General features: G+C 44.6%; 1 protein-coding gene across 2 annotated transcripts in view; it reads right to left on the bottom strand.

Moving 5' to 3' along the window:
* adcy8 (uncharacterized LOC549366) overlaps window positions 1–12,196 on the bottom strand; it is a 191,027-nt gene that overhangs the window by 125,477 nt on the left and 53,354 nt on the right. For both annotated transcript variants that reach the window (XM_031903382.1, XM_031903383.1), the window contains exon 2: window positions 3,274–3,423. In XM_031903382.1, the coding sequence (XP_031759242.1) occupies window positions 3,274–3,423 (150 nt within the window). The remainder of the gene's footprint in view (window positions 1–3,273; window positions 3,424–12,196) is intronic.

Consider the following 12,196-nt stretch of genomic DNA (forward strand, 5'->3'; position numbering starts at 1 on the left):
ATGTGTTCCTTAAATACCATCACTATGGCAATCCCAGGGGACTTGTCGCCATAGAAACACCTGTAATTTGGAAGGGGGGGCTTCCTAAGGGCACCCAGAGGGCGGTTGGCATGGCAGCTTTTGAAAAGCCATCAAAAGTCTTGTATTTAAAATTCAGAAGGAAAGAGAAGACATTGAGGGGGTATTGGCTGGATAAAAGGGCTCTATGGTTTAGAATGTAAGCTCTCCGGCTCCTATGTGGCAAGTTAGAGGATGCAATTACTGCATTGCCTCAATGAACCCCATAGTAGCATTCACGCTTTGTTAGACACAAAAATATCTCAACGCTCTTTGAATAAAGGACTCCCGGCACCTCCAGGTCACCTCTATTTCATCCGTTCAAGTTGTGGAAGGTCCAGCAGCCTAAAGCAGCCAGAATACAATTTCCACCATTGCTTTAGTGCCACGGAACAGCTTCACATGTATTTATGAAGCCGAGCAACCATTGTGGAGTGGGAAGAGGCATTCGCTCAAATACAGCGCCGTTTCCATGCCTGGAACTCTTTGTTGCCTCAATTGCTCTAATTGATTTCATCAGGATACAGCAGATCTAGAGAGGTGTGGATAATGGCATGATAAGTACTCTGATTAACTAACTGTGATGGATTATTTCTATGATCCCCAGGCACAATGCTCATTCATGCATAAGTACAGCTACACAGCCTTATATAAACACCATTTATTTTACACCAATGTTTTGCCTTTTTGGCATTACATACAATACAGCCTTTATAAATATATCCCTTGTACGTAGGGTTGAGCAGCTGTCAGTTTCTGGATAAAGGGGCCATGCAATAGCCATCACTGCAGGTCAAGTTGCCAATTACTGGTCTGTACTTGGGGCTAAAACAATAGCCCTCCCCAGGGTCAAACTGGGGGGTGAAGGGCCCACTGGGGCTCCTGTCCCAGGGGCCCTGCAGGTGCCCCCAGCCAGGCGCGTCCCCTAACCCCCCTTGCAGGGCCCCCCTAACCCCCCTCGCAGGGCCCCCCACCCGACGTCCTCTTCCAAGCGCGTAAATTTGACGTGTCGGAGGAGGAGCAGTCGGGAGGGGGAGCGCCGTCAGGGTCGGGTCTGGGCCGCCGGGGCCCACCGGGATTTTTCCCCGTGTCCCGGCGGCCCAGTCCGACCCTGGCCCTCCCTTATAGATATCTGCCCAGGGAACACCCACTTATCTATCAGCAGGTTTGAATATGCAGTATGTCAGGTATCCAAACATGTGAAAATCAGGATAATATAAAAGACACGTAAACCCTGCATTTTCCTACCATGTATATAGGCTAGATGCATCTCCCCCACCAAAACTACACCATTTGTATTGAATATATCCCCACTTTCACCAGCACCATCACATTTTCCTAAAACAAATAGCAGCTTTCGCCCATTTTTCACATCTTCAGTGACATTTACATCTGCAAACAGCACATGTGCACTGTAAAGTTCATGCAATAAAGGATGCAGGCTTACACAGGCAGAAATTCCTTGATAAAAAGTCCTGCTTGGACTGAGCTATGTAGAGCGAGAGGGTTAGGAGCAAGAAACATGTTTCTGCAGCAGGGTGCACAGCTAGAGTAGAGTTTCTATGGAAACCAGCAGTACCACCTCTTCATTGGCTGGTAGGCTGGAGGGTGAGTTAACCGGAGTTGAGAAGAACTGAGCATGCTCAGTAAGCCAAGAGCCAAAGTCAGTTTCTAAGGGAGGGGACCGAGTGGGTTAGAGGAGGAGAAGGAATCCCAAGTGATTAAGGGACTATTGACCTTTGACCAACAGGAGTGGCAGGTAAAAGAGGCTGTTTACTGATTCATTTTTTGTGGGAGGGTTACATGTCCTTTAATCGAGTTACAGAGTTTTGGCTGAAGGGGAGACGACTACTGCAACATTGTAATCATAACCCCCAGTGCCAAGACAGTCAGCTACTGTGCTTAATAGCAATAACCTTTACCCATAAGCTTATAATCACTGATCCATCATTTATCTATACAAAATGTTATATTTGGGTTTACTAGCACTTTTTCTAGGGGTCATTTTTATCCCCAAAACGCTCATTGAACACAGAGATAATAACAGCAGTTCTGGGGACTAAATGTGGCTCAGTTCGGTGAATGTGGGACAACGGCTTTCATGTTAGCTAAATAGCGATTTCCACTCGGGCCTGATCCGCAAGCATGTCCGGCCAACCAACAGGCCATGAGTAGTTATGGCCCAATGGGGAGAGTGGTCCCTTCAGGTGTTCAATCATTCGTTGACTTCTTAACTAGGGGCGCAAAGATAAGGGTTGCCACCTGGCCGGTATTTCACAGGCCCAGATGGTATAATACCAGCCAAGGCCGGGGTTGGTATTACATATTTACTGTCAATGTAATGTACCTGCTCCTCTGCCCTCAGCGCACCTCCGATCCGCCCCCAGTCTGCCTTCTATCCACTCTCCTAGCTTCTGTCCTAACCTACCCTATTTCCCCTCAAATATGGTCCACTGACCTCATGTCCCGCCCTATTAACATCATTGCTCTGCCCCTAACTTCATGGGCACATTCCCCCATTAATTCACTCCCTGCCCTGGCCGATAAGAAGAGCCCTGAAAGGTGGCAACCCTATGCAAGGCCAATAGCATTAATGTTCATAATATTGCACCCATTAGTGCCCCATGAACAAGAACTCACTCTGGATTCCTGACTGGTGACACTTACATGCATGAATGCAGTGCTGCTGAACTAAGGGAGTGCTGTACTCATAGGGGAAGCAGATAGTTGTGCTCCTTTGTTGTCCTGCCCCTTTGGGCGCTCGCTGCGGCACAGGGTGCAAAGTGCAGAAAACTGTTTTTTTCTTTGCACCATGCCCCAGGGGTAGTAAATAAGATTGTAATAGATTGTAAGCTCTACAGGGCAGGGACCTCCTTCCTACTGTGTCTCATACCACATGGCACTTACTCCCTGTGTATTTATACTTATTTATTGTATTTATTAGAACACTTGTCCTCCCTGTGTGTAATTGTGTATATTGTAAGATTGTGCAGCGCTGTGTACCCTTGTGGCGCTTTATAAATAAAGTTATACATACATATATACATAAGCCCTTAATATTGCCTTATAATTCAAAAATATTCCTAAATTGCAGAATGGGCTTATTGGCCGCTGATCCCTAGCACATTGCATTGCTGCCATTCCCAACTTGGCACAGTGAAACCTAGTTAGAGATTTCCATCCCCGTATCCGTACAGTCGGGCAGTTCCTACATACCTGTCTTTGATTTTCTGTCTCCAGCCTTAGCCTTGCCTCGACACATCTGCGGGTTTCCAGGAACGCTTGGCGCTGAGCGCGGTCTGACAGGTAGCTAATGAAGATTCCGGCAGTGTTCATACACATAAACAGCACTGCCTGCGCCACTATCTGCAAAGACAGAAATAGGACAGAATCGGCTCAATCCCAGATACAGTAGGTGCCACATATACAGAATGGCACATAGAATAATAGGCACGCCGTGCAGTTTCCTGACCTTGTCACGGATTGTTAGGGGATCCGGAGATGGAATATTTTTAATTGGGTTAAGACTGTCGCAAAATGTCATCGCATTCTTTCCATATAACTATGCAGCTAAAATAGGTTCATAGAGTAATACATTGAATAATACATAGATTGATACATGGGGGCGATTTACTAATCCCCGAATGGATCGAAAGCGTCCGAATGCGTTTTTTTCGTAATGATCGGTATTTTGCGATTTTTTTTTCGTCGCCGTCGCGACTTTTTCCGCAAATTGTCGCAACTTTTTCGTAGCCGTCGCAAAAAAATTGGAAAGGTTTGCCCATCGTTTACTAGCGCTCAATACGAAAAAGTCGTGACAATTCGCTCAAGTCGTAACGGCTACGAAAAAGGCGCGACAATTCGCGCAAGTCGTAACGGCTACGAAAAAGGCTCAACAATTTACGAAAAAGTCACAAAAAATACGAAAAAGTCGCAAAATGTTAGTTTCCAATCCGATTTTTTCCCATTCGGGATTCGGATTCGTAGATTAGTAAATCAGCCCCATAGACTCATACAACAAGGGATGGTTGGTTGGATGCACAGAATATTCCTTCTATATGTATTCATACTTCCATAAAACTTTATTGGCTGCCATACCGCTTGCCTTGGGAGGTGAACTGCCCCATATACAACAATGGCATCGCTAGTGACCATTCATATAACGGACAGCAAGAAAATGTTTTAAAGGAAAAGGAAAGGCTAATAAAGAGTTAATCCCAAGCTGCAGGCATACCTTCAGTTCTCTCAATAGTGCCCTTAAGTCTCCCCATATTTCTCCCGTTCAGATGATCAGAAGCCAAACAGTAAGAAAAAACGCTGAGCTGTGTAAAGAAAGTTCCCATAATGCCTCACTCCTGCACAGACACCCAGACCGGTGTACATGCTCAGTTAGTAAGACTAGGAGTCAGCTTCCTGCTGATTGGCTCAGATCCACATTCCTAAGGGGGGGGGGAGTGAGTTCTTAGCATTCTTGAGGGAGGGGGGAACAGGAGAGAGCAGAGAGCTGCATGTCTCTGGCACATGAATTACAGACACAAGAAATCTTTTTTCAGTGCAGTGTTTCTGTGAGTGCTTATGGCTGTATTTACATAGACCTTTCTGATAAAGCTTACTGAGTTTCTACCTTTCCTTCTCCTTTAATATTTACCATACCCAAGGCAAGCAGCACTCCTTGTTAAATGTATCAGTACATATATGCATGGAAGGAGTGCTCTGTGCCCGCAATGGAGCAGAGGGGAAATGCAAAAAATGGGCACTATCCACCATGTTTTTGGCACTTCGCTCTCTGTTAGTGATGAGCGAATCTGTCCGCAAAATGGAAAGAAAATTTGCAAAGTGGTGAAAAAGTCGCGAAACGCATTTGTCGCGCGTTTTTTTTTGTCACCAGCGTTTTTATGTCGCCCGTGTTATTTTGTCGCCCATTTTTTACACGACCGTGTCTGCAAATTTTTCCATGGCAAGTTTTCCAGGAAGTTTTGCAAAACAATTCGCCAACGGCGAGATGCGGAAATTCGCTGCGAATCCATGCCTGGCAAAAAACGGAGCAGTGGGGAGGTCCAGTGTCCAGTGTGGCTTGGTGCCACCCTAGGTCCGGGTCTTGGACTGGAGCTTAGGGGGTTGCGACCTCAGACCCCTCCCCCTGACATTATGGTATCTCTCTGTACAGGCTATGAGCAAACTTAGGGGGCTGTTCCTGCTGAATTGTGCTTAGTACAGGGGAATCCCTATGTGCCATAGTTTTATGGTATCTCTCTGTACAGGCTATGAGCAAACTTAGGGGGCTGTTCCTGCTGAATTGTGCTTAATACAGGGGAATCCCTATGTGCCATAGTTTTATGGTATCTCTCTGTACAGGCTATGAGCAAACTTAGGGGGCTGTTCCTGCTGAATTGTGCTTAGTACAGGGGAATCCCTATGTGCCATAATTTTATGGTATCTCTCTGTACAGGCTATGAGCAAACTTAAGGGGCTGTTCCTGCTGAATTGTGCTTAGTACAGGGGAATCCCTTTGTGCCATAGTTTTATGGTATCTCTCTGTACAGGCTATGAGCAAACTTAGGGGGCTGTTCCTGCTGAATTATGCTTAGTACAGGGGAATCCCTATGTGCCATAGTTTTATGGTATCTCTCTGTACAGGCTATGAGCAAACTTAGGGGGCTGTTCCTGCTGAATTGTGCTTAGTACAGAGGAATCCCTATGTGCCATAGTTTTATGGTATCTCTCTGTACAGGCTATGAGCAAATTTAGGGGGCTGTTCCTGCTGAATTGTGCTTAGTACAGGGGAATCCCTATGTGCCATAGTTTTATGGTATCTCTCTGTACAGGCTATGAGCAAATTTAGGGGGCTGTTCCTGCTGAATTGTGCTTAGTACAGGGGAATAAACCAGGCTGGCATAGTTTTATAGTATCTCCCTCTACAGGTTAAACAAACAGGTGGTGGTGTTTCCATACCGGTCACTTTTGGACTGACTACAACCTATATTACCCTCATTGAAGATAAAGAAAAACAACTAATATTCCCATTTGGAAAGGCCAAAAAAAATCTAGAGATATATATTTTACAGACAATATTCTGTGGAGCCCGACTTCAGCACAGAGCTCACTAAATGAAATCCGGAAGTCTAAATAAAAGACGGATACAAACTGACCAATTAGGGAAGATATTCCCAGTTGTACAAATTACCTGCATAGAACAGACTAACAAGGGGTTGGAATAAAGTGCATTAGTCACAGATCTGAAATGGATTCACTGGCGAACGCTACAACTGAATGATTTAGAAGCTGAATCATCTCTGCAACAACACGGAAGATTCCGGACCGTAAACCCAACATAACCAAATGGCAAAAACTATAAATCTCCAGTAAGGGGTTAGTTGTCCTTAAAGGGGAACTGTCACCCTAAGAAATAATTCCAAATCCTGCTGTATCAGGTTAGTAGAGCCAAATAAACTTTACTGACACTGTATAAATGATTGCATTTCTTTATCCTTCAGTGTTGGAATTTATAGGCAAAGCCAGCGGGTCGGTGCCATTTTGCGTACATTGTTGTTACATTTGCTATCTAGGAAGTGCTGGACAAAAAATGAAAGTAATTGTAACTTAAAAATCTGAGCTGTCAATCATATATTGCCTGCCCCGCCTCTATGCCTTCGGCCGCTCCCAATTTCGACGTAAACGTGCCCAATTAGCCGTGGCCACGCCCAATTTGATGCGGCGAATTATTCCGCCAATCACTAGTTGGAAATGTACTCCCCACCCACATTTCCAAATTCTTTTAGATAGACAAGTAATAACAACATGCTCTCATACTGGGCTGTCTGTGGGAAACAATAACATAGCTCATATAGGATATCAAGCGCAATGGCTGTGGTGCCGCCAGTTGACCATTTCATACAAGGAGCCATTTACCCCCGATACTGAGCAATTTCAAATACTGGAAGGTGCTACAGATCTTTAATGTATCTGTCTGTCTCCAGGAACCTGCACTAAAGAATAACTCACATGGAAATAATGGAATATGTCTAGAAGCTAATGAGAAAATTTAGCTGCACAAACCCTTGACCCCTGCTAAATTAGCTATATCCTAAACTGTTATTTTTAATCCAATGGACCAGGAAACATTTCCTCTTTCCCTTTAGTAATTAAATGTCCTCCTGCCTCAGTCAAGCCAAGGTCAACTGAAGGAGGGGATTTCTTTCTCAACCTCCATTAACTTTATGTCATAATTGTTGACTTGGTCGTCGTCTCAGACATCAGGCAATGCATAACTACTGACATGGACAATCAAGTCAAAGATGACATCATCCCCACTGAAATCGGAGAGGAAGATGTCATCATCAGTCTATAGTTTTAACTCTGATTTGCTGCTTGGTTTTAAAAGGAACAAAGACATCATCCAAACTGAAAAGGCAATGGAAGATAGTTGGGGAAGTATTTAACGACTGTGAAGAAGGAAAGTCATTTTCGCATTTTACTGCCAATAGATTCTCCACCTAGAACGCTATAATTATTCTGCAGAAAGCTTTACCATACCTGAGTAAAGAGCCCTAGAAGCTCCCTCTGTTTGTTTAAGATAGCAGCTGCCATTTTAGCTTGGTCTTCATAGCTTCCTGCTGCAGCTCTAGCATTTGGAAGTTCAGATCACACATTCTGATGAGGGGGGTGAGTTTTATGAATTATAATGGGAGGGGGAGCAGGGGAAGGGAGAGAGGAGAGAGCTGCACAGATTCTGGCCCGGGGAATGAAGGATTTTTCTTTTTTTGAGAGAGGAAGTCTGATACCAAAGAACATGTTTACAGAAGACAAGAAATCCTGTGTTTCTTTTGATAGAGGACTATGTGAGTGCTTATGGCTGTATTTACAAAGAACTTTCTGATAGTTACATAGCTTTTACCTTTCCTTTTTTCTTTAAAGGACTTATATAGTAGTGATGAGATTTTCTCGACTTGCACCCGCTCCCAACATTAACCCTGTCCAACCCTTTCTTTCTCTATTTATAGACCCGCGCCCGCCCCACCCGCAATGATGTCACAAAAGGGGCGTGGCTTCTGGGTGCACGCCTATAAATAGAGAAGCCAGAAGAGAGCTGCTGGCAATGTAAGGTTGCGAGTGGGGAGGGTGAGCGGAAGAGCTCAGCCCGAACCCACCCGTAACCTGCAGGTGATGTGCAGAGGTCGGCCCTAAGCTGCTCGACCCCTGGGTTAACCCGCGGGTATCGGGCTGCCCCGCATATCACTATTGTATAGGGACTTTGGCATATATGTAGCTTCTGCGCAGTTTGCTCCATCCATAGGTTGTGCACTTCTTTCTCTGTTACTTCCAGACATAATGCCCCAATGCCTTTTCTTACCTACACTACTGACGGGTAAATCTAGATCAAGAAGCCACAATGAATGATTTGATTTATTTTTGTTGAATGTTTGGGTCCTTAAGTCCTTCTGAAACCTGAAGGTGGTTCCATTATTCCTCACTAACAAACATTATTACCTATATATTCCATGTGACTGATTGTGACTGTTACCTATGTAATAATTCCATTAGCTGAGGAGCACTCATGTCAAAATTGTATATTTCATTTCTATGTTGGGTGAGTAAATGAGTAAGGGATTAGGAGGAACCATCTGAAACAGAAGGGTCTCTTGGCATACATGCTTACAGACAAAGCAGGATTTAATAGCACATTACAATACACAACAGCCACAAATAACATAAAATATATCCTTGGAGCCCCTGATCTCCTTTGTTCATGAATTATCTATGTTGACCTCCTCTGGATACTTTCTATTTTCCGTTTAAGAAACATAAATCGTGAGATAGACTGCCTAGACTGCATGGTTAAAGACCCTATGAAGATTGCTGTGTGACATCAGTAGAATTCAGGTTCCTGTAACCCAGGGACAGACTGACACATAGAAAGAAATTGCTTCCCATAAAACCAGCGGAATAGCAGGGTGCAGACTGAATTAAAAGCAAAGTACTATAATTATAGAGCGAGGTTTCCCATGAAAGGTTTAAAAGCAAATCACGAGAGCGCTTTTGGATTTGCCGGACCTCTAAACTACCAAATTCCTTTATGCTTAGGATTAAATTATCTGATTTTATAGTTGGCTTTGACTTTTTTCAGACAGAGACCAATAATCACATCACACGGGGATGGGGGGGGGGGGTGTAGAACTGTGCAGGCCTCATACCCTGGTGTTGCCCTTAGCTAACAGGATCTTCTGCCCTGCCTGATTAATATCTGCTCAAGTTGATTATTCCTGAATGTTGACTATTAAGTCCACTTTAATCTGATCCTCTCCTGGTAATATAAGATGCCTCTGTAGGGACCCATAGGGTTAAGCTCCCCTATGGCTTTAAACCCTACCTCTTCACATCTCTAATGTTATTGGGCAAAAGCCTTTGTACTTAGTTACAGTTAAGTCACTATTCCCTATTGGTCTAGTCAGTTTGACCACACCCCTTGTAGACAAATATAGTGTCTAGCAAGGAGGTGTGGCTTCCTCTTTGGCTGCCTCTGCTTCTCAGGTGAAGGACCCCTGAGCCTGGGAGCAGAACATAGGCCCCCAGAAGCCATTTTACCCCAGAGTGACTCCATGCACTGTGGAGAAGTCAGGGACAGGGCCCCATGAATGAGGTTTAGTAAGCACAGCAGATTGGTTATAGCACTTTCTAGGAAAGTGACATAGTTAGCATAGTTAGTAAGAAAGGGCAGATTAATAGCCCCATGAAAGGAGAGTTAGTTTCTGGGAGTATCCTACTATCCGGCAATGTTGCCTTAGTGTAGGGCCACGGAGTAGAGATAGGCGACAGGTTAGAATAAACCCTGATCCCTACTCACCCGGAGGACTCATATACTAGAGGTTATCAACCTGATGGACAAGATATCTTACCAGGCTACCTCCACAGGGGTATCCAGCTGAAAGGTGTATTTACCCTGCCCAGACTCTACCAAGAGGTGGGATAAACTGGTGTATACCCTCTCTTCTTCCTCTGATAACCTTGCTTACCATTGTGTCTTGTATTATAGTTAACTACAAGAACCTTCCTGGCGTCCATTTATACTACACCTGCACTACACAGCTACAGTGAGTTGTAGTCCAACTACACCCTCAACTCCATTCAGGTATCTTCCACCTAAGCGAAGGCCCATCCTTTCTAAGAGAGTCACATATAACCCAAGTAACCCATGATCTCACCTAAACACTAGCCAGGTTTGGTACACCTACAGCCAAAATAGTGTTACACCTCTGGAACAAACTTTATTTAGAGATTTGGTTTTTATGGTTTACTACTCCTTTCCACTTCCCTCTAAAGCTTGAATCCCTAACTTTTTTTTTTACCCGAGATCCACACTCAGATGTAAAAATGTTGGGGAGCCCCACACAAGCATGAAAAAGGTTCATTGGGGATAACAAATAAGCCCTGTGATTGGCTATTTGGTAGCCCCATGGGGACTGCTGGCCTGCAGGAGGCTCTGCTTGGGGTAAATCTGTGTCTCTATGCTCACTAGTGATGAGCGAATCTGTTCCGTTTCGCTTCGCCGAAAAATTTGCGAATCTTTCAAAAGATCCGCGAAACGGCGAAAATGTCGTGCGACAAAAAAAGTGTCGCCCGCGGCTATTATTTTGTCGCGCGGCTATTGTTCCGTCGCCCGCGGCTATTGTTCCGTCGCGTGGCAATTATTTCGTCACCCGCGGCTCTTATTTTGGCACGTGGCTATTGTTTCGTCGCCCGCGGCTCTTATTTTGTCGCGCGGCTCTTGTTTTGTCGCCCGCGGCTCTTATTTTGTCGCGCGGCTATTGTTTCGTCGCCCGCGGCTATTATTTTGTTGTGCGGGTATTATATTGTCGCCCGCGACTATTCTTTTTTGACGCCGGCGACAATTTTTGGACGTGCGGCGAATTTTTCCGCGGCCAAATTTTTCATCCGTTTCGCGAAACAATCCGCCAATGGCGAAACGCGGAAATTAGCCGCGAATCCATGCCTGGCGAAACTTTTTGCCCATCACTAATGCTCACAAAATTTGCCTACAAGCCAGAAATGTAAAAATGGCACCTACTTTGGGGCCACTAGGAGCAACTTCAAAAGGAGTGGTGAGCAACATGTTGCCCCTGAGCCACTGGTTGGCCACTGCTCTAAAGAGACCCGTTTCTATTGAAACATATTCATATCAGTATGTTCCCTCAGATGCCAATGAACAAGAACTTTCAGCTGAAGGTGCACAAATGGAGGGCCATGCAAAGACGAAGCAAAACTTGCTCTATCTGTAGTCCAGTATAATATATGGCATTCTAACTGCACTGAACTAAAACACTACAACAACCAATAGCAAAGGCCATTTTGGAGTGCTGGGAATGACATCTCAATAACATCTAGAAGGTCTCATTTCCTTCCCTAATGTAATGAACTTTTGCAGCCTTTCGTTTACTTTGGCAACACTTTCCCTTTCTTGTCAGATTTTCTCCAGATTAACGAAGGATCACTCGTCATCCATTCCCAATATCCCCATATTAATAAGAGACGAGAGTGTAATCAAGGCTCTCGTTCTCGAGATGAGTGCCATTATTTACATTAGCGAGCCTTAAGAGGATGAGATTGCTGAATGAAGGAGATGCAAGAGTTCTGGGGATATTTTCCTAAAGTAAATCTATCTTAATTGCTTTATCAAATGAGTTATTACAGTAAGAGATTTCTATCCTCTCGGGGTCGGCACTGATAACGTTGATAATTGGCTGCTTTAATTTCACATATTTGCTAAGGTCACAAAGCCTGTTAGTAAGTTGGAGGTAAGTATCTAAAAACTAATGCAATTAAAGTTTATACCAAGTTTAGTACCCTAGATCAGTGATTCCCAACCAGTGGCTCAGGGACAACATGTTGCTCCCCAACCCCTTGGATGTTGCTCCCAGGGGCCTCAAAGCAGGTGCTCATTTTTGAATTCCTGGCTTGGAGGCAAGTTTTGGAGGCATAAAGGCCATGTGTACTGCCAAACAGAGCCTTCTATAGGTACCAGCCCACATAGGGGCTATTAAATGGGCAATTATAGCTCTTATTTGCACCCCCAGGAACATATTCCATGCTTGTGTTGCTCCCCAACACTTTTTACATTTGAATGTGGCTCGCGGGTATAAAAGGT

This window comes from Xenopus tropicalis, chromosome 6 (assembly GCF_000004195.4).
Source record: "Xenopus tropicalis strain Nigerian chromosome 6, UCB_Xtro_10.0, whole genome shotgun sequence".
Taxonomy (NCBI): Eukaryota; Metazoa; Chordata; class Amphibia; order Anura; family Pipidae; genus Xenopus; species Xenopus tropicalis.